This window comes from Loxodonta africana, chromosome 15 (assembly GCF_030014295.1).
Source record: "Loxodonta africana isolate mLoxAfr1 chromosome 15, mLoxAfr1.hap2, whole genome shotgun sequence".
NCBI lineage: Eukaryota > Metazoa > Chordata > Mammalia > Proboscidea > Elephantidae > Loxodonta > Loxodonta africana.
This window is the reverse complement of record NC_087356.1, coordinates 76,789,912-76,811,907: the sequence shown is the minus strand read 5'-3', so window position 1 is coordinate 76,811,907 and position 21,996 is coordinate 76,789,912. Positions and strand designations below refer to the sequence as shown.

The 21,996-nt window shown below is 45.2% G+C and overlaps 1 protein-coding gene across 1 annotated transcript in view; it reads left to right on the top strand.

The window, feature by feature from the left end:
* POU2F3 (POU class 2 homeobox 3) overlaps nt 1-12,295 on the top strand; it is a 30,179-nt gene extending 17,884 nt beyond the window's left edge. The window contains exons 8-11 of the mRNA XM_064268331.1: nt 541-702; nt 9,726-9,792; nt 11,120-11,255; nt 12,256-12,295. Of these exons, the coding sequence (XP_064124401.1) occupies nt 541-702; nt 9,726-9,792; nt 11,120-11,255; nt 12,256-12,295 (405 nt within the window). The remainder of the gene's footprint in view (nt 1-540; nt 703-9,725; nt 9,793-11,119; nt 11,256-12,255) is intronic.
* The last annotated feature ends 9,701 nt before the right edge of the window (nt 12,296-21,996 follow it).

Genomic DNA, 21,996 nt, shown 5'->3' with positions numbered 1-21,996 from the left:
GTGTTTTAGCTTTGTCACCTCCTATTTAGATGGAGGAGGATGGGAAGAAATGAGAAAGGAGAAGGATACCAGGTTCTGAGGAAAGAACACAGAAAGGAGCATGGGTTCTAGGGATTGTGCCTGCCCCACATAACTCATCAGTGGACCCCCTCTCTTCAGAACTGTTTGTGAAGGACACAGTGGGAGAACAGAACCGACATTTATGGAGCCTCTGCTCCATGGCAGGCCCTATTTTTGCCAGTTTTATATGCATTTTCTCATTTAATTCTCACTATAGTTTGTTGTTGTATAGTCCTACATGGTAGGCATTATTATTCCCATTTCATGGATGATAAAACTGAGACTCAGAGAGGTTAAGAAAGTTTCCTAAGGACACACAGTAAGTAGCTGATAAAGGCAGTATTCCATCCTAGGTCTGTCTGACTTTAAAGCCTTTAATCTGTCTGTTGTTCTATCCTGCTTCCTTAAAACATCTGTCCCTTATCGCTACTCCTGGACCCTTTGCCTCCTGACCATACTCTGGCCCTCCTATCCCTGTAGAATCCAAAGCCCAGCTCAGAGGAGATCTCCATGATCGCAGAGCAGTTGTCCATGGAGAAGGAGGTAGTGAGGGTCTGGTTCTGCAACCGTCGCCAAAAAGAGAAGCGAATCAACTGCCCTGTGGCTACACCCATCAAGTCGTCCATCTACAATTCCCGGCTGGTGAGTGGCCAGGAGCCTGCTTGCATGCCAAGCACTGAGGAAAGTAATGTCTGGAAGGTAAAAGGTCTTCTCCATTAGGTGGAGATGGTGGCTGGAGGGTTGAAGGAGGCATACAGGAAACTAATAAGCAAATAAAGACTGTATATAAAATATATATAATATAAAGAAAAAATAAGAAGCCCTGGCTCGGTAGTTAAGAGCTCGGCTGCTAACCAAAAGGTTGGCAGTTCAAATCTACCGGCCACTCCCTGGAAACCCTACGGGGCAGTCCTACTCTGTCCTATAGGGTTGCTATGAGTCAGAATCAACTTAACGGCAGTGGGTTTGGTTTTTTTTTTTTGTTTTTAAAGAAGCGTAAGGAGATAGAAAGTGATGGTGGAGAGATGGTTTTTAAATAGGGAGGTCAAAGAGGATCTCCCTGAGAAGGTGACATTTAAGCAGAGATCTAAATGTTGTAAGGAAATGAAATATGTGGATATCTGGGGGAAAGAGTTCCAGGCAGAGGAATTAGCAAGTGAAAAGACCTGGCATGTTTGACTGACAGCAAGGAAGCCAGTGTAACTGGGGCAGAGTGAAGAAGGGGGAGAGAAGTAGGAGATGAAGTTAGGGAAGTAACAGGGACGATCTTGGAGGCCATTGAAAGGACCCGGGCTTTGAACCTGGGAAAGTTAAGGAGCCATCGGAGAGCTGTGAGTAGAGAAGCATGATCTGGCTACACTGGCTGCGGGGTGGGAAGCCTGTGGATGTGGGAAGTCTAGCTAGGAGGATGGCAATAATCAGGCTGAGAGTGGTGGTGGCCCGGGCTAGGGTGCTCACGGTGGTGGTAAGGAGAAGTGGTTGGTTGGATTCTGGATATATTTCAACTGGTGAGCCAATAAGCTGTGCTGTTAGGTCACATATGGGGTATGAGAAATGGGGTAACAATGACTTTAGGGATTTGGCCTGAGCGACTGGTTGGTAGAAGGCACTGCCATTTTTTGAGACAATGAAAACTTTAGGAAGAGCAGGTTTGAGGGAAAAAATTAAGAATTTGGGACTGGTTATAGTAAGTTGAAGATGCCTACTAGGCATCCAAGAGGAAATGTCAAGTAGGCAGTTGTGCATGTGATTCTAACATTGTCTCAGTCATCTAGTGTTGCTGTAACAGAAATACCTCAAGTGGATGCCTTTAACAAACAGAAATTTATTTTCTCACAGTCTAGAAGTCCAAATTCAGGGTGTCAGCTCCAGGGGAAGGCTTTCTCTCTCTCTCTGCTCTGGAGGAAGGTCCTTCTCATCAGTCTTCCCCTCGACTAGGAGCTTCTCCACACAAGAACCCTCAGTCCAAAGGATGCACTCTGCTCCCGTGCTTCTTTTTCTTGGTTGTAGGAGGTCCCCAACTCTCTGCTTGCTCCCCTTTCCTTTTACCTGTTGTAAGATAAAAGGTGGTGCAGGCCACACCCCTGGGAAACTCCCTTTACAATGGATCAGGGATGTAACCTGAGCAAGGGTGTTGCGTCCCACCCTAATCCACTTTAGCCACAGGCAGAGATTATGATTTATAACACATAGGAAAATCACAAAATGGAGGACAACCACGGAATACTGGGAATCATGGCCTAACCAAGTTGACACATACTTTTTTTAAGCATATCCTATTTTATCATTTAACGTAAGTATTTTAGTTACCTGGTTTTTAGTGCTTCTGTAACAGAAATACAGAGGGTGGCTTTAAAGAACAGAAATGTTATTTTCTCATAGTTCTTGAGGCTAAAAGTCCAAATCGAGGTCTTGACTGTGTTGGTTCCTTCTGTGAGCCTCTTTTCTAGTTTCTGGCATCTGCTGGTGATCCTTGACATCTTTCTTCCCCGTGTGTGTCTGTGTGTCTGTTCTGGTCATTTTCTCATTCAGAAGTGATTAGGTTTAGGACATACGCTACTCTCGTTTGCCCTCATTAACATAACAGAAAAGAAAACAAAAAACCCCATTGCCTCAGAGTCTATGATGACTCATAGCAACCATATAGGACAGAGTAGAACCACCTCATAGGGTTTCCAAGGCTATAAATCTTTCACAGAGTGGTTGGTTGGTGGGTTCCAGCTGCCAACATTTTGGGTAGCAGCTGAGAGCTTAACCACTGTGACACATACTTTTGAGGGATACGATTCAATCCATGACAAATGTTCAAGGGAGAAGTCAGGGCTGAGAATAATTTGGCATCCCAGGCAGACGTAGAAGTCCAAGGAGTAGAAAGCCTTCTTCATCCAGGGGAGAGATGGTTCTTCTCCATCCCCAGGGATGATGAAGTTTGAAGGTTAAGGGAGTTAGGCATAGCGATATTGTCCCTGAGCCTTTCAACACTCAAAACCAAAACCAAACCAATTGCCTGTGAGTCGATTCTGACTCATGGTGACCCCATGTGTGTCCTAGTAGAACTGTGCTCCATAGGATTTTCAGTGGCTGCTTTTTTGAAAGTAGATCATCAGGCCTTTCTTCTGAGGCACCTCTGGGTATACTTGACCCTCCAACATTTTGGTTAGCAGTTGAGAGCATTAACCATTTCCACCACCCAGGGACGCCTTCAACACCCAATGATGGTGTGATTCAGCCTTGTCAGGGGTAGGACATAAGTGCTTCATAAAACCCACACCATTGTCCATTCTTTCACCAAACATTTATTGGGATTTACTATATATTGGACTTTATTCCAAGTACTGGGGATACAAAGATAAATACTACTTGTTCCCTCCCCAAAGGACCTCACTGCCTAGCAGAGGAGAGAGGCAAATAAACAAATGACAAACAACATGATAATTTTTGCAGGAGCAGCAGCTAACAGAGTCTTGGGAGGTGGTGGTTAGGAAAGGCTTCCCCAAGGAGATAATTAACACTTGAGCTGAGTCTAAAAGGAAAAGAAGGAGTGAAGAGCCAAACAAGTGGGAGGTGAAGTTCTCAGTAGGGGAAAGTACGAGGACAGTAGGATGGAGCAGGGAGAACGTATGGCACATCCAAGGAACTGCATGTGGCTCTGTGTGGAGGAATGTGGAAAGATGGTGCTAGACAGAGAAGCAGGGGCCCGGTTGTGGAGGGACTGTGTACAATGCTAAGGAACTTGAAGGCTTTGGGGAATCACCGAAGGATTTTAAAGCTGGGCGTTGACATGATCAGATTTGCTTTTTAGAATTATCCCTCTGGCTGCAGCAGAGAAGATGGCTTTGAGAGGCACAAGATTGCCTGTAGAGAGACCAGTTAGGGTGTGACTGCGCTTATCCAAAAGGGAAATAATAAGGGCTGAAGCAAAGCCGTGTAGTAAGGATGAGAGAGACGGGAGAGATTCAAGAGATAATTAGAAGGGAAAATTATTTGGTCTTGGTTAATGAATTAGGAACTGGGTGGGAGCAGGGAGAGTGCTGGAGGGTAGAGAATAATCTGGAATGACTCTCAGCATTCAGGCTGGGCTGATCGGTTGACGGTGATGCCGTCTATGGAGCAAGCAAACATGAAGAGAATCTCATCTGGGAGTAGGACAAGGTGATGGTTTCAGTTCTTTACACCATTACTATGTATAGTGAGGCCTGTGGGACACCGAAGTGGGAATGTCTGTGGACACTTGGGATTATGGTCTAGAGGTCAGGAGAGAAGGCTAGGGTTGAGACATGGATTGGAGCATCATAACCATACAAGTGGGGTAATTGAAATCCTGGGTGAGAAGGAGCTCACCTATGGACTTTGTACACAAGAAGAAAAGAGGAAGTGTCAGGTCTAAAACCTGGGGAACACCAGCATTTGAGGGAGAGCAAAAGAAGAGGATCAAGGGAAGAAACTGAGGAGGAGCCAGAAAGTCAAGAAATTGCAACCAAGTAGATGCGAGGGATGATGGACAGGGAGGAGCCCTGTAGGAGTGGTATATGAACACCGATGAAAGATGCCTAAATCAGAATGGGGCCAGGGAGGGCTGATGCCTAATTTGTACAAATTAGGAGTTTGCAAGAAGAACAGCATACCAGGCAGAGGGAACAGTCTGGGAGAAGACACGGAATTATAAAACAACATGATGTATTTGGGGACTCGTGAGCATCGTAGTCTGGCGGGAGCCAACGGTTTGGAACTAAGATTTGCAGAAGTTGATAAGGGCTGGATTGGAATGGGCCATGAATGCTAAATTACCCTAAAAGCTGTGAGAAACTATTGAAAATTTTAAGTTAGAGACAACATGACAACCATTATTCATTCCTTTCTTAAATATTTATTGAGCAGCTCCTATATGCTCAGTGCTAGGGATACAGTAGTACATAAGGCACATGTGGTCCCTACTTACAGTCTAGTAGGGAAAACACACATTAAACAAATGCTGTTTGTAATGAGGGGCCTGGTGGTGAAGTGGTTAAGAGCTTGTCTGCTCAAAAGGTAGGCAGTTTGAATCCACCAGTTGCTCCTTGGAAACTCTATGGTGCAGTTCTACTCTATCCTGTAAGGTATGAGTCTGAATGGACTCAAGGGCAACAGAGGTTTTGGGGGGATTATTTGTAATGAAGGCTTCAGAGAAGACGCACAGGTATTGGGGTGACCTAACCTAACCTAACCTAACATGAAGAAAGCAAGAGGTCATTGAAAAGGCAGGAAAGAAAAGACCAAGATGGATGTCAGAGGAGACTCTGAAACTTGCTCACAAATGTCGAGCAGCTAAAGCAAAAGGAAGAAATGATTAAATAAAAGAACTGAAGATTTCAAAGGGCAGCTCGAGAAGACAAAGTAAAGTATTATGATGACATGTGCAAAGAGCTGGAGATAGAAAACCAAAAGGGAAGAAACCGCTCAGCGTTTCTCGAGCTGAAAGAACTGAAGAAAAAATTCAAGCCTCGAGTTGCAATAGTGAAGGATTCTATGGGGAAAATATTAAACGATGCAGGAAGCATCAAAAGAAGATGGAAGGAATACACAGGGTCATTATACCAAAAAGAATTAGTCGATGTTCAACCATTTCAAGAGGTAGCATATGATCAGGAACCGATGGTACTGATTGAAGGAAGAAGTCCAAGCTGCTCTGAAGGCATTGGTGAAAAACAAGGCTCCAGGAGTTGATGGCATGTGAACTGAAATATTTCAACAAATGGATGCAGCGCTGGAGGTGCTCATTCGTCTATGCCAAGAAATATGGCAGACAGCTTCCTGGCCAACTGACTGGAAGAGATCCATATTTATGCCTATTCCAAAGAAAGGTGATCCAACTTAATACGGAAATTGTAGAACAATATCATTAATATCACATGCAAGCAAAATTTTGCTGAAGATCATTTAAAAAATGGCTGCAGCAGTATATTGACAGGGAACTGCCAGAAATTCAGGCTGGTTTCAGAAGAGGACGTGTAACCAGGGATATCATTGCTGATGTCAGATGGATCCTGGCTGAAAGCAGAGAATACCAGAAGGATGTTTACCTGTGTTTTTTTGACTATGCAAAGGCATTCAACTGTGTGGATCATAACAAACTATGGATGACATTGCGAAGAATGGGAATTCCAGAACACTTAATTGTGCTCATGAGGAGCCTTTACATAGCTCAAGAGGCAGTTGTTTGGACAAAATAAGGGGATACTGAGCGGTTTAAAGTCAGGAAAGGTGTGTATCAGGGTTGTATCCTTTTACCATACTTATTCAATCTGTATGCTGAGCAAATAATTCAAGAAGCTGGACTATATGAAGAAGAATGGAGCATCAGGATTGGAGGAAGACTCATTAACAAACTGTGTTATGCAGATGGCACAACCTTGCTTGCTGAAAGTGAAGAGGACTTGAAGCACTTACTGATGAAGATCAAAGACCACAGCCTTCAGTTTGGATTACACCTCAACATAAAGAAAAGAAAAATCCTCACAACTGACCAATGAGCAACATCATGATAAATGGAGAAAAGATTGAAGTTGTCAAAGATTTCATTTTACTTGGATCCACAATCAAAAGCCACGGAAGCCGCAGTCAAGACGAATTGCATTGGGTAAATCTGCTGCAAAGGACCTCTTTAAAGTGTTGAAAAGCGAAGACGTCACCTTGAAGACTAAGGTGCGCCTCACCCAAGCCATGGTATTTTCAATCGCGTCATATGCATGTGAAAGCTGGACAATGAATAAGGAAGACTGAAAAAGAATTGACACCTTTGAATTGTGGTGTTGGCAAAGAATACTGAATGTATCATGGACTCCCTAAAGAATGAACAAATCTATCATAGAAGCAGTATAACCAGAATGTTCCTTAAAAGCGAGGGTGGCAAGACTGTGTCTTACGTACTTTGAATATGTTGTCAGGAGGGATCGGTTCCTGGAGAAGAGCATTATGCTTAGCAGAGTACAGGGTCAGCGGAAAAGAGGAAGACCCTCAATGAGGTGGATTGACACAGTGGCTGCATCAATGAGCTCAAGCATAACAATGATTGTGAGGATGGTGCAGGACCAGGCAGTGTTTCTTTCTGTTGTGCATAGGGTCACTATGAGTCGGAACTGACTCGACGGCACCTAACAACAACAACAACCTAGTCTGGGGAGTCAGGGGCTTCTTCAAGGAACAATGTTTAAACTGACACCAAAAGAGTGAGTAGACATTAATGGGCAAAGGGGCTGTAGTGGGGGCAGGGGAAAATGAGTGTAGAGAAAAACATTCTAAGCAGAGGAAACAGTGTGTCCAAAAGCCCTGAGGCTGGGGTGTGGTGAGGAGAAAGCATGGAAGGCTGGAATGGGCTGGAACCCAGGCAGTGAAAGAGAGTGTGAATGCCAAGGCTGGAGTGGCAGGCAGGGGCTGGAGGGCAGGTAGGGCAGGGTAGGCCATGCCATGTCATAAGAGCTTTTCAAAGATGGGGCTTTGTTTAGAGCAGATGGGAGGGAGGTTTTTGCTTTGCTTCAATCCCAGCCCAGGACGCCAACATGGAGAGAAGCTGTGGGAGGTGTTTGGGAGCCATGAAGGAGTCCTTCCTTATCATCGTTCAGTCAGCACATGCTCACTGGGTACTGCAGAGTTCTAGGCACTGTGGTAGGCACTGGGGATCCTCAGGTGTTCTCCGGGCCTCAGGAAGCCTACAGCCTAAGGGAGGAGAATGGCATTAAATCAGTAATGACACTAGGACTGTGATAGGGTCATGAAGGAAGGGGACAGCCCACAAGGGAGAATAATGAGCAGCTGACCTGTTCTTTAATTGCTTCCTCTCCTCCCACCTACCTTAAGCTTTGACCCTTTGCTGCCTCACCTAAGACTGAAAGAAAAAAAAGTTCTAATCTTCTCAGGTCTCACACACCTTGGGATTCGCACCTCTTTTCTTCCGCTTCTGATATAAAATGATCTCCGAGGCACGTGGTTAAGCGAACATGGAATGAAATAGGCAAAATAGCGCAGAGCTTTGTGGGCAGAATGCTACCTTTTATATAAAAAACAGGGCAAGGTACATGTACACGAATGCTGGCATATTTGCATAGCTTGTCTCTGGAAGGAAACAGAAGAAGCCGGTCACAAAGACTAAATACATTCTTATTTATTTAAAAACAACAACAAATTTCTTGGGTGTGGCAGCAGGGATAGAAGGAGAAGAGGGAGGGAGATTATTGCTACCATCTCTTACCACTCTGCCACCCTCCCAGGTGGTGCCCCACACCCATGTCCACCGTTCGTGGGCCCCCAGCCTACAAAGGAGACTCAGTGTAAAAGGAAAGGTAAACGAAAGAAGTGAGAAGCATTGCTGATTAATTAGGAAATGAGTACATGCTGCATCCTGTTAAAATGGGAGGTTCCAAATAGTCTGTGGGGGGGCGGGATGGAACATACCAAATCGCTGTCCTTTGAAAACACTTCCCATGTCAGCTTGAGAAGAGTAAGGGGGAGAGAAAGTCTGCAGGTGTCAGCGCAAAAATAACACCAGAGACATACAACAGTAGACAGCTTCCTTCAGGAGGGAAGGAGCTAACATTTAACTAGCTGGAACTCTTTGCCAGGCATTGGGTTGGGAGCGTTATGGATATTATCTCATTAAATCTTAATTAAAAGAAAACAGAAGGGAGGCATTCCTGCTATTTTACAGATGAGAACACTGAATCTTACTGGGTGAGGTAACTTGCGCAAAGTTGTACAGATGGCCTGTGGTGCAGGCAGGTCTCACACCCAGATCTCCCCAGGCTCCAAAGCCCATTTTTTTGATTACTGCTTGTCAGATAGTAACACCGAGGGGGAGATTCCTGAGCCGTGTGGGAGATTACACTCAATTATGTCCTCTCCAAATAATCTCAGTCGATGATACTATGAGGCAAAATGAAGTTTCAGAGACCAAAGTTCAGCTCCTTCAGTTATCTCTGTGGAGTCCATGGCCCAGTTATCTATCAGGCTAGGAAAGTTCCAGACAGGATCCTGAGGGCTGGGCACTTGGCCACCCTGAACAGAGGTGGGGTTCTTTTCCAGTGGCTATGAACTTGATTCTGACTTAGGGCAACCCCATGTGTGTCAGAGTAGAACTGTGCTCTGTAGGGTTTTCCATGGCTGATTTTTCAGAAGTAGATCACCAGGCTTTTCTTCCAAAGTCCCTCTGGGTGGACTCAAACTGCTAACCTTTCAGTTAGTAGCCAAGTGTGTTAACTGTTTGCAGCAGCCAGGGACTCCAGGATTCTTAGAAGAATGAAAAAATGGGGAAGGGAAAATAGCCAGGCAATGAGCAGTATCTGTGCAGTGAGGTCCAAAAGGCTTGCTCCTGTTAACACCAGAGCCCTCAAGCAAAGTGGCCTTCAACCCAGCAGTCCCGAAACATTGCCAGGGTGCACGTAGAGAGAGGGGAGGGCCAGGCATCACGGCACCAGGATGCTGCGGGAAAGGACCAGAACAGGAGATGGATGTGTGTGCTTGGCCCCGAGACCTTCCTAGGAAAGGGAGAATGGAGTATAGTTTTGGCACTCAGAAATCATCAAGGAGGCCATGCTCTGGTCTCTGCTGAGTCTGGGTCCCAGCATCCTGGGCAAAGGGTAAAGGGTTGGAAAAGGGAGTGGGATTGGCATTTATAAGCTTCTGGTGTTTTTCAGGTCTCTCCCTCGGGGTCTCTGGGCCCCCTTTCTGTCCCTCCTGTCCACAGCACCATGTCTGGAACAGGTAAGCTTTAAAATGAAGTTTCTAAACAACACAAGAATTCCTTGGGGTAATGAGACATTAGACCCGAAAGGTCCCTACCTAAGTCAGCATTCATTCAGTGTACTTCAAAGGATATTAAAATCTGTGCTGGGAAAGACAGGGTTCCGTGATCAAGTCAGTTTGGGAAACGCTGAGTAAGCAAAGTTTCAGTAAGTGCTTACTTGTTTGCTCGGTTTTAATTAAAGCGCTTCTCAGCACTCAAGCGCATTGCACGTTCCTAAAGGAGCTCAATGGAAGGCTGAAGGAAGGCAGGGGCTTCCAAATCAATTTATACAGAACTCTATTTTTCAAAAAGTACCTGCAGCGTTTCATAGAATTCGATAGGTTGACCATATGACAGGTATGCCCAGGAGTCCCAGTACCTGTCTCTTGTCCTGAGAGAATTATCAGTAGTACCTCCTTCAACTCTAGAAAGTGTCTTCATTTGGGTAGTAAAGTATACGTCACCCTATCCACAGAACAAAGGTCCTTCCCTGGGTGCCACAAACGATTTGTGCCAGGCTGCTAACCAAAAGGTCGTTGGTTCGAATCCATTCAGCAGTGCTGCAGAAGACAGGCCTGGTAATCTGCTTCTGAAAGGTCACAGCCTTGAAAACCCTATGGAGTGCAGTTTTACTCTGTACACGTGGGATCACCACGAGTTGGAATCGACTCAATGGCAGTGGGTTTTTGGTTAGCCATGGAACACTGGGAATCCCCAGCACAAGAGTTCAGTTTAATCCAAATCTGCCATTTTATAGAGGAAGAAAATGAGTTTCAGGGAAGTGAAGTAAGTTTCCACAGGCCCCAGAGCTGTTAAGTGATGACCTGGGACCCAGACTCAGGTGTCCTCGCTCCTAGTTCAGAGCTGTCTCTAGAAGACCTTGTGCTGTTTCTCCGTGGAGATGGGAAAACTAGAGAGGCTTGCACTTTTCTTTTTCTTCCTCTCTTCCTTTCCTAAGCTACTTGTTTCCTTTTCCCCTCCCACTTCTTGGTCTGGGGCTGCATATACCCAGCCCAGGGTGTGTCCAGGAGTAGGATGATCTTGGCATGTGTCCTTCTTGTGTTTGGCAAGTCTTGGACTTGCAGAACCAGCTGTGCCACTCTCTAGGGCCTGGGCCACAAAGAGCCTTGTGATGAGAGCCCCGGGGTGCAGGCATTGATGCTAACATGGTAGGAGGTGGGCAGATGGGTGGAGAGGGAGAGGGTGAGATCCCTTGGGGGATATGCCGGAGAATCAAGTGTCTGCAGGGCAATGTCACCAGGTCCCAGGACCCACAGCATTGTTTTCCCCTTTCCTTGTCCTCAGTCACATCATCCTGTTCCCCTGGGAATAACAGCAGGCCTTCGTCTCCTGGCTCAGGACTCCACACCAGCAGCCCCACTGCATCTCAAAATAACTCAAAGGCAGCAGTGAACTCCTCCTCCGGTTTTAACTCTTCAGGGTAAGCTGGAGGGGAGAGTGCACCCGCCATCCCAGTAGGGCCAAGGGCATGTGAGACGCTCAGTACTCTGAGCTCATCATAGGGTTGGATGAGGGGAGTAGGGTGGCAAGGGGCGGGGTGCCTGGAGTAAAGAGCCAGTGCCTGGACTGTATCCCTAGGGAGTGGGGATTTAAATGAGAAGCTTCAGCCAGTGAGTGGTCCTGGCAAGGAGATGATGTCGACAAAGCCAAAATTTCTATCCTCACTTCAAGGATGGAAATTTCCAAACACTCCTGTCAGAAAGGGCCAGTCTTTCACTGGGCTTAGGAGGGTTCCACTTCATATCAGAAAGCCAATTCTCCAGGACTTTCTGAAACAAGCCTGGAGCTCAGGCACAAAGACAACACTGAGCCCTGGGCGTGGCACGCAGGGTGAGAGGAAGCTGGGCTACTCCGTTTCCCTCTCCCTGCTGGAGGCAGCTGGGAAGCAGCTCCTGGCCTTGGCTCAGGAATCAGTGAATCTACTACTCTAAAAAATATTCTCAGAGCTGATGCCCTGAGAGTGTCTGCCCTGATCCTGAGAAAAACAGAGATTTAAAAGAAAGGAGGCTAGGTTAAAGCCCTGAACTTTTTGGGGGAAATTAATCTACTTCTTCAAACCAAGACAGTCCAGCAGGGCAGCCAGCTTTTATTGGCCTATTTGTTGCATAGCCCAAAAAGTTGAAGCTCCTCACCCACCCCAACAAAAAAGGGGAGAAATCATGTAATATAAATTAGTAGCTTTAAAAACATTTTTTAAATTGAGATTAATTCGTATACCATAAAGTTCACCATTTTACAGTGTACAATTCAGTGGTTTTTAGTATATTCACAAGCTCATACAACCATCACCACTATCTAATTTCAGAACACTTTCATCACCCCAAAAAGAAACTCCATACACTTGCTAGACACTCCCCGTTCTCACTGTCCTCCTTCACGTTAATAGCTTTTTGACTGACTTGTTCCTTCCTTCCTTCCAGATCTTGGTACCGATGGAATCATCCCACCTACCTCCACTGAGACCAAAAATTTTTTCCTACTCCACCTGGCCCTGTATTCCCCACTGGAAGGGAGTCACGCCTTCTATGCATGGACAGATTGCTTTAAGAAGAGTGGAGGAGAATCCCCACTGCCAATGAACCCACACTCTTGCCATCTTCAGGAGCAAGGGCCTCTGGAGATCCAAACTGTGACTGAACCATGTGCTGACTTTCAATGCTCTTGAAATGCACATCCCCTCCCAGGAGTTGGCCATTTTCACCTTCCTTGCCTGTGTCCTTGTCTTCTAGTTCTGAATATTTTAGATGGCTTCACTGTGGCAATACTCTTTCAGAAAAAGGACTTCTTGGCCATTATTCTCCAACTCATCTATGGGATTCCGGGGACAGCCATTTGCCTGGTGTGCCCAACTACCAGAAGGGGAGATAATGGTTTTGACTCTGAACGCAGCCACAATCCCTGAACTGATCCCAAATGTGTGAAAAGATTGGAATCTGATGTTTCCACCAAAGCCTTGATGTTTACTCTTCAGCAAAGTTTTCTGACTGAATCATCATTTCACCCCATTTTCTCTTTAAGTTCCTTTTTCCTAGAACCAAATCCATTCATTATATTGTATTCCCCAAGTTCCCTCCTCTTTTACAGAAGGCTGAGCCATTCTGGTCTGTGGGCACATTTCTCTGCCCACAGGTGCTCGTCTGTCTGCTCGCCTCTGCCCCAGAGCTTAGGAGCCCTTGTTCTTTCTTTCCCTCTCCACATTTCTCCGTCCTCTGTCCTTTTCCCCTTCTCCTGGCTGCAGGAGGAAGAACACAAAAGCAAACACAAACAATTATGGTGGCAAAATACCTGTATATAGCCCTTTCCTGTTTTTGCATTCTCTTTTTCTCTCCTCTATGTGGAGTTTTTCAGCAACATGTTTAACTCAGGTGTGAATTTTGAAGATGTCTCTGTAATATTTTATCTTCTTTTTAAAAAAGAAAAAAAAAAAAAGGGAAAAATACCAAAGTGTGAAATGCCATGCTAGCTTCCACAGAGTTCCCACATGGGGTGGGGGTCTTTGTTGACTTCTTTGGGAACATATCTCTAGAGTCTCCTTCTTTGTGGGCCACTGTGTAGAGATGTAACATGAAACCATTCTAGAAATGGTAAATTTTTTTAAAGATTGCATATCCAGGAAAATGTTGAGATTCAAAGGAATCTCTACATACCTAAATAAATTTGTACAGTGATGACATAAACTATTCAGCTGTTCTTAAGAAGTGGTTTTGATTATTCTGTGTCTTTTTGTTGTGGGGGGGATGTTAGTGCATATAATGAAATGGGATGGGAATAATGTTTCAAATTGGTGAATTAAGTCTTGTGCTTACATTGAGGGCAGAGCAGGCAAGAGACTGGTGCACACATGCAATGGATACATGTGTGCATTTCTCCTTGGTACTCATGGGTGCCAGAGCCTACCCTTTCCTGCAGTGATCCTGGCTACCCTGACAACTTGCTCAGGTGAGTGCTGAAAGTAGATCTCTTATACTGTCCAAGACTCTACTTTTCATTCATTTGTATGTGGCTTTTATTTATGAAAGAAATAAACAAGTGTAGCCTAGCTGTTCATCCTCCAGTAGTTTCCATTGCTCATGGACTTCACTCAGTTACTGAACAAAGTCAAACCTAAAAGCGAGCACAGATTCGCCTTTCATGTCTACACGATTCCATAAAAGCCATAATTCCAATGAAGTTTAAGTTTAGCTTCTTCAGCATTTAATTAGGCACAAGAGAATCTAGTACAATGACAACTAATCATTGTCTAGGAAGAAAGAAACAGGGAAAAGGTCGTCGTTGCTGCTTTTCAGCTTTTAATACTTTAATCTTTAGTTGACTCAAGACTGGCGGGCTCAACTGGGAGCTCCCAAGACTGAGGGCTTGTGTCCAACTCAGAAGGTGAGCTTAGTCCCAGGACTCCAGTTAGGCATGCTCCCATGAGCCTCCAGGTTTCCAGGCTCGGTACACCTCCTTCACGTGCATGCTGTGCATAACAGTCTTAGGTACTGAACATGATGACTCTTCTGCTGCTTCCCCTGGACCGTGGTGAGCTCCTTGTAGTCAAGGCTGTCTTTTTTCTTTCCGTATCTCCATGCCTAGCATTGTGACTAGCACATAATAGGCAATTCAAATTTTTAAAAACTGAATTCCTTTTTTTCAAAACACCTTCCAATGCCCTTTATTGATGTAAGCACTGTGAATACAGGAGAGTACAGTAGACACCTGTAGGAGATTCTAGTCCAGTGGAGGCAGTATATCTGGTAGATAAGAGCATACCCCCAGTAGTCACATTGCTCAGGTTCATACCCAGCTCTGCCTCGTACTAATGTCACCCCCTTGGGCAAATTCCTTGACTGCTCTATGCCTTAGTTTCTCACCTCTAAAATGAGGATAACGCTAGTCCCACTCCCCATAATTGTTGTGAGGGTTAAATGAGTTAATATATGTAATGTACTTGGAACAACATCTGATACATGACAAGTGCAACATCAGTGTCATCTGTAATTATTATGATTACTGTTGTCATTGTTATTCAAGTAAATTTGTGGGGAGAACTTCTCTGGGGAGATACCACTGTTGACAAAGATCTGATCTGGTAGAACAAGGGTTATGGCCAAAGATATATAAATTAACAAATTTAATCCCAGGTAAGGAAACTTGAACCTGGAATTCCAATCGCCCTGAGATAAAAGCCAAATAAAGGCCCCAGTGGAAGACCTAGCATTCTCCCTTATTCCCTTAGCCTTAAGGCCCCCAGAACCTTTAACACGCCATTCTTCCATAGGAAATGGTGGCAGCAAGAAGAAACCCCTAGATTCAGATATTAGAAGGATTAAAAAAAAAAAAATACTGCAAGAAAAATGAATAGGAAAAATGTTGAGATTTGGATACTATCCATTTAGTGAAACAGATCTTTCCATTTTTTCTTTAGGCTATAAGTACCTCTTGTCTGGTCTATTCTAACACCCTTGAATCAAGCTTTCTTCTCCGACAGCAGGAGTTCTCAAGTTTGGTTGCACACTGGAATCATCTAGGGATCTTTAAAAAAAGATTGATACCTGTGTCCCAAACAGAGATTCTGGTTGACTTTTTCTGGAGTGGCATGTGGATTTTTTTTTTAAATCGTGGTAAAACATACATAACACAACATTTACCATTTTAACAATTTAGAGTGTAGAGTTCAGTGACACTAATGGCACTGGGTAAGTACATTTATGATGCTGTGTAACCATCACCACTATTTCCGGAGCTTTTTATCACCCATTAAATAATAACTCCCCATTCGCCCCCACCCTCAACCCCTGGAAACCTCTATTCTACTTTCTGTCTATGCATTTGCCTATTCCAGATATGTAAGTGGAATCATATGTTACTTGTCCTTTTGTGTCTGGCATATTTCACTTAGCATAACGTCTCAAAAGTTCATTCATGTTGTAGCATGTATCAGAACTTCATTCCTTTTTATGGCTGCATACTATTCCATTGGATGTATACACTACATTTTGTATATCCATTGATCTGCTGATAGACACTTGGGTTGCTTCCACCTTTTGGTGAATAATGCCGCTATGAACATTTGCATACAAGTATCCGTTTACATCTCTGTTTTCAATTATTTTGAGTATATACCTAGGAGTAAGCGGACTATGTGAAGAACAGGGCATAAGGATTGCAGGAAGACTCATTAGCAACCTGTGATATGCAGATGACACAACCTTGCTTGCTGAAAGTGAAGAGGACTTGAAGCACTTACTGTGAAGACCAAAGATCACAGCCCTCAGTATGGATTACACCTCAACATAAAGAAAACAAAAATTCTCACAACTGGATCAATAAGCAACACCATGATAAACGGAGAAAAGGTCGAAGTTGTCAAGGATTTCATTTTACTTGAATTTATAATCAATACCCATGGAAGCAGCAGTCAAGAAATCAAAAGACACATTGCATTGGGCAAATCTGCTGCAAAAGACCTCTTTAAAGGTAAAAAGCAAAGATGTCACCTTGAAGACTAAGGTGCACCTGCCCCAAGCCATGGGTTAATCACCAACCGTGCATGCAAAAGCTGGATGATGAATAAGGAAGACCAAAGAAGAATTGATGCCTTTGAATTGTGGTGTTGGTGAAGAATATTGAATACACCATGGACTTCCTAAACAACGAACAAATCTGTATTGGAAGAAGTACAAGCAGAATGCTCCTTAGAAGCAAGGATGGTGAGACTACATCTTATATACTTTGGATATGTTGTTAGGAGGGATCAGTCCCTGAAGAAGGACATTATACTCAGTAGAGAGTGGAAACCCTGGTGGCATAGTGGTTAAGTGCTATGGCTGCTAACCAGAGGGTTGGCAGTTTGAATCTGCCAGGCGCTTCTTGGAAACTCTATGGGGGCTGTTCTACTCTGTCCTATAGGGTTGCTGTGAGTTGGGATCGACTGCACGGCACTGGGTTTGGTTTTTTGTTTTAAAGTAGAGGCTCAGCGAAAAAGAGGATGACCCTCAACGAGATGGACTGACAGAATGGCTGCAACAATGGGCTCAAGCATAACAATGATTGTGAGGATGGGGCAGGACTGGGCAGTGTTCTGTTCTGTTGTACACAGGGTCGCTATGAGCTGGAACCAACCCGATGGCACCTAACAACAACCTAGGAGTAGAATTGCTAGGTCATAAGGTAATTCTATGCGTAACTTTTGAGGAGTTGCCTACCGATTTCTACAATGGCTGCACCATTTTACGTTCCCATCAGAAATGCACGAGGGTACTATATTCTCCACATCCTTGCCAACACTTGTTATTTTCCGTTTTTTTTGTGGTAAAATACATATAACAAAATATTTGCCATTTTAAACCATTTTTAAGTATACGGCATTGAAAAATTTTTAACAAGCTCCGCAAGTGATTCTACTGTGCTATCAATGTTGAGAACCACTGCTGAAATGTGCATACAGATCACTGGGAATCTTGTTAAAATGCAGATTCTGACTCAGTAGCTTACAGTTAGGAGTCTGTGGGTGGTGCAAACAGTTAGGCACTCGACAACTAACCAAAAGGTTGGTGGTTTGAGTCCACACAGAGGTGCCTCAGAAGAAAGGGCTGGTGATCTGCTTCTGAAAGGTCACAGCCTTGAAAAAAACCCAGTGAAGTGCATTTCTTCTCTGAAACTCATGGGGTTCTATGGGTTGGAATCGTCTCGAAGGCAACTGGTTTGGGTTTTTTTTTTTTTTAGCTTTGGGCTAGGGTATGAGTTTGTCGATGCAGATTTTCCTGGTTCATGGACCATATTTTGAGTAGCAAGGCCTTAGAGAACATGACAATATGATTCCCTTGCTCAATAACATCATAGACTTACTGTTATCTACATGATAAAATACCTTGCCTGGCATTTTGGCCTCCAACATCAGTGCTTCTGAAGTAGAACTGATCATTCGAATGACCTGAACAGGTTTAAAAAATATATAGATTCCTGGGCCCCATGCAATCTTCAGGGTGCAGCGTGTACAAGGGTATTTGGAAAACATTTCCCAAGTGGTATACACGACCAACAAGGTTTACGAACCAAATATGCTTCCAATATACTTTTTCAAGCTCATTTCCCATTCATTCAAACAGCAAACGTTTACTGTACCTGCCTTATACCAGGTTGTAATCTAGCATCATCTCAACTCCTCTAGATTCTGGAGAGATAAAAATCAGTATCAGCCAATAAATACCAGATAAAATGCTTCGGGCTCCAAAAAAAAAAAAAAAAAATCAGTATCAGCAAAAAGGTGGTTCTTGTGAGGTGGAGTTCAGACATATCTCCACTCTCCAAATTCTTGACCATTTATGTCACCAGCTGTCTCCCCCACAGCACCGTCTACCTCTCTGTTGGGTTCAATAATTTGTTGCAATGGCCACATAGAGCTTACAGACCATACTCGGAGTTATGTGCTTTATTAGGGAAGTGAGAGGCTACAGGAGCCCTGGTGGTGCAGTAGTTAAGAGCTCGGCTGCTAACCAAAAGGTTGGCACTTCGAATCCACTAGCTGCTCCTTGGAAACCCTATGAAGCAGTCTACCGTGTCCCATAGGGTCGCTATGAGTCAGGATCGACTTGACGGCAAAAGGAACAGCCTATAACTTGGGATCAGGATCAACTTGTGTGTTAGCCATTTAGTGCTGCTATAACAGAAATACCAGAAGTGGATGGCTTTAACTAAGAGAAATTTATTCTCTCACAGTCTAGTAGACTACAAATTCAAATTTAGGGCACTGGCTCCAGGGGAAGGCTTTCTTTCTCTGTCAGCTCTGGAGGAAGGTCCTTGTCATCAGTCTTCCCTTAGTCTGGGAGCATCTCAGTGCAGGAACCCCAGGTACAAAGGATGTGCTCTTCTCCAGGCATTGCTTTCTTGGTGGTATGAGGTCCCCATGTCTCTCTGCTTGCTTCTTTCTTTTACATCTCAAAAGAGATTGACTTGAGACACTATCTCATCTTGTAGATCTCATCAATATAATTGCCGCTAATTTATTACGTCATAGTGATGGGATTTACAACACATAGGGAAATCACATCAGATGATAAAATGGTAGACAATCATAAAATACTGGGAATCATGGCCTAAAGCAGTTGACAGACACTTTGGGGGGACAAAATTCAATCCATGACAACTTGGAAGTAACTGGATACAGCTCAGGGGAAAGGATTGACTTCATCAGTCTGGACAGCTTCCAACCAGGACAACTCTCAGCTCATTCTTGCCCATGCCTGCAGGCCAGTCCCTCCTCTTGGCCTCTGCCCTGCTAGGGCAAGTGTTACAGCTCTTTAGCTCCACCAGCAAGTCTCCTGCTTGAAGGCGCTCAGCTCTCTCTCTCTCTGTGGGCAGGTAAGCTCACCGCAGCAGTCTCTCTCTCTCTCCATGGGCCAGTAAGCCTATCGCATTGTTGTGTGCCAGTCTCCTGGTTCCTGCTGTTTGTACTTTTGCTATTGTTTCTCTGCTGCTGGACTCTGCTGTGCTTGCTACTGTTTTCTTGCCATCTTCAGTGTTATAGCTCTCTCTTCCGGGTCTAGGAAGTTCTCAATGCAGGGACCCCTGGGTCCAAGGGACACACTGTGTTTCAGACAATTCTTGATGGTAGTGAGGTTCCCCTTGAACCTCTGTGGGACTGGCCTTTATGTAAACCTAGCAGGATAGCAAAACTGACCAATCTCCTAGCTGGACTGCAAGTTAGCAAACCCTGTTGGGGTTTAAGTACTTGACCATTTGTATTAGTAATCGACCAATCCTTTGGAAGATTGTGGCCCAGCCAATCATTTTTGGCAGAATTATAAACTCGAGGCCAGAAAGGCCACATATAAAGAGGAACACATTGTACACACTGTACTAGGGAAAGAAAGATGAATATGGCACCATCCTTGTCCTTGGGGGTTAGCCAGAAAAAAAAAAAAAGACCAAAATGTAACTATTTACTATTCCCCAGACATGGCCCAAACACTCACACATCTGTTTAAGGTCTTCTCTTTTTAAGAATGCCTGCACCGGGTAGCACTCCTTCATTGCCTGTCCTGATTACCAAGTCAGATGGCCTGTTTAACCTATTTGAACTTCCATACTTGTGTTTGGTCATCTCTTCAAACTTACTCTCCTAAACCGAAAAAAGAAAGAAAGAAAATCCCGCTGCTGTTGAGTCGATTCGGACTCATAGTGACCCTGTAGGACAGAGTAGAACTGCCCCATAGAGTTTCCAAGGAGCGCCTGGTGGATTTGAACTGCCGACCTTACGGTTAGCAGCTGTAGTACTTAATCACTACGCCACCAGGGTTTCCTTAGTATTGAAATATAGAAACTCATAATGGAGAAAGGATTTACCTAAACGGAAACGGCAATAATAGTCAACATTTTTATAGTGACCTCAAGGACATCATGTTTGGGTCAACGAAAATGAGGGAAATCTTCAATGAGATGAATTGACATAATAACCAAAACAATGGACTCAAACATACCAACAGCCATGAAGATGGTGCAGGACTAAGTAACATTTTGTTCTATTATACTTAAGGTTGCTGTAAGTCGGAGCATAGCAACTAACAACAGCGTGCCAACCAGTGTTCTAAGCACTTTACATTACGATACGTAATAATAAAAAAAATTCTCACAATAACCTTGATGAGATAGGTATTATTACTACCTCCTCCCCGCTGTGTGGATTAGAAAATAATAAAAAAAATTCTCACAATAACCTTGATGAGATAGGTATTATTACTACCTCCTCCCCGCTGTGTGGATTAGAAAACGGGCGTAGAAAAGTTAAATAACTTGCCCAAGGGCACACAGTCTTTGGCCAATCACGTCTGCTCTTAACCCTTATGTTAAACTCCCAAGCTGGTAACACAGATGAAATCTTACTCCCAGGCCGGGGCACTTTTCCTGGAAATAGCTGTGTGTGTGCTTGTTTCGTACTTAGATTGCAAACAGGAGGGCAAGGACTGTCTTTAACATCTGCCACAGTGCCTTGTAGTGGTGCTGGCACGCAGTAGGTGCTCAATAAATGGCTGCTGCATCCTGGGGGCGGGGATGGATAATAAGCCAACCGGACAGACAACAAACAAGAACATCAGCCCACAGGTCTCACGTCACGACTAGATCGCCCTCCGCTCTCCCTCCTACCGCCACATCCCCGCCCCCTCTTGCGCGCAGAAGGAGGACCCTGCAGCTCGCCTTCTGAGCGTCCCATGCTGCGCTCCGGCTCTGCGCTCCGTCCTCCCAGCCACCAGGTGCCCCCAGACCCCCAGCTCCTCCTCCTACGCCGCCACCTCCTTTTCCTCTCCCCTCTTTCCGCTGCTTCCTGTTCTCGGGATCCGGGCCCTGAGCTCCGGGCGCCGGGGTCCCGGGGCTCCTTGGAGCGCTAAGCCAGGTAAGAGCGCAGCGCGATCCGCCCGGCCCGGCCGGCTCCCGCGGGGGAGAGGGGGAGCGGGGGGTGGTGGGCGCCGGCCTCGCCCCCCAATCGGGGGTGTCCCGGCCCTGCCGGGCTCACTGGTGGGGCAGGAGGCGGGGAGATGGTCTGGCCTGGCCTCAGAAGGGGAAGGGGCATCCTCCTGCCTTTGGGCGCCGGAGTCCTTTCCGCTCCAGGCTCCAGGCGTCCGGCCGGATGCCGGGATAACGGTCTGGCTCTGGTGCTCCGGAGCCGGGCGTGGCCGACAGTCTGTAAGGCACGACCTAGTGGAGATGCGGCCGTGGTACCTACGAGGCGCCCAGGGTGGCTGCTCGCTGCCAGCTGTCTGCTCCCGGGCCAAGAGCCAGGTGGGCCCGCCCAGTGCCCCTCCTCCCAAATCTGGACCAGGAACGGGAGAAGCGAGGAGAGGAGCCTTGGGATTTTGAGCCGGAATGACAATCTAAATACCCTTCTTTTCTTTTGCACAAGAGAAGGTCGACACCCAGAGTTGGATTGGTTTTCCCAAGGTCACAGAATTATATCTGTCATTTAGAGATATCTTTTATTTAGGTGTTTGTAAGTGGGTAACGGTTTCTTCTGTACTGCCAGGGAATTAGGATTCAAAGACAAGTACTCTAGAAACGCTAATCGGTGTATCCAGATGAGCTGATCCGCATTACTGGCCGGCGGCCTTGGCCTTTAAAAGGAAACAGGGGAAGACGGTTCTTTTGTTTCTCGGTTACTTTGCATTTCTGGCCCTTGCTTTGAAGAT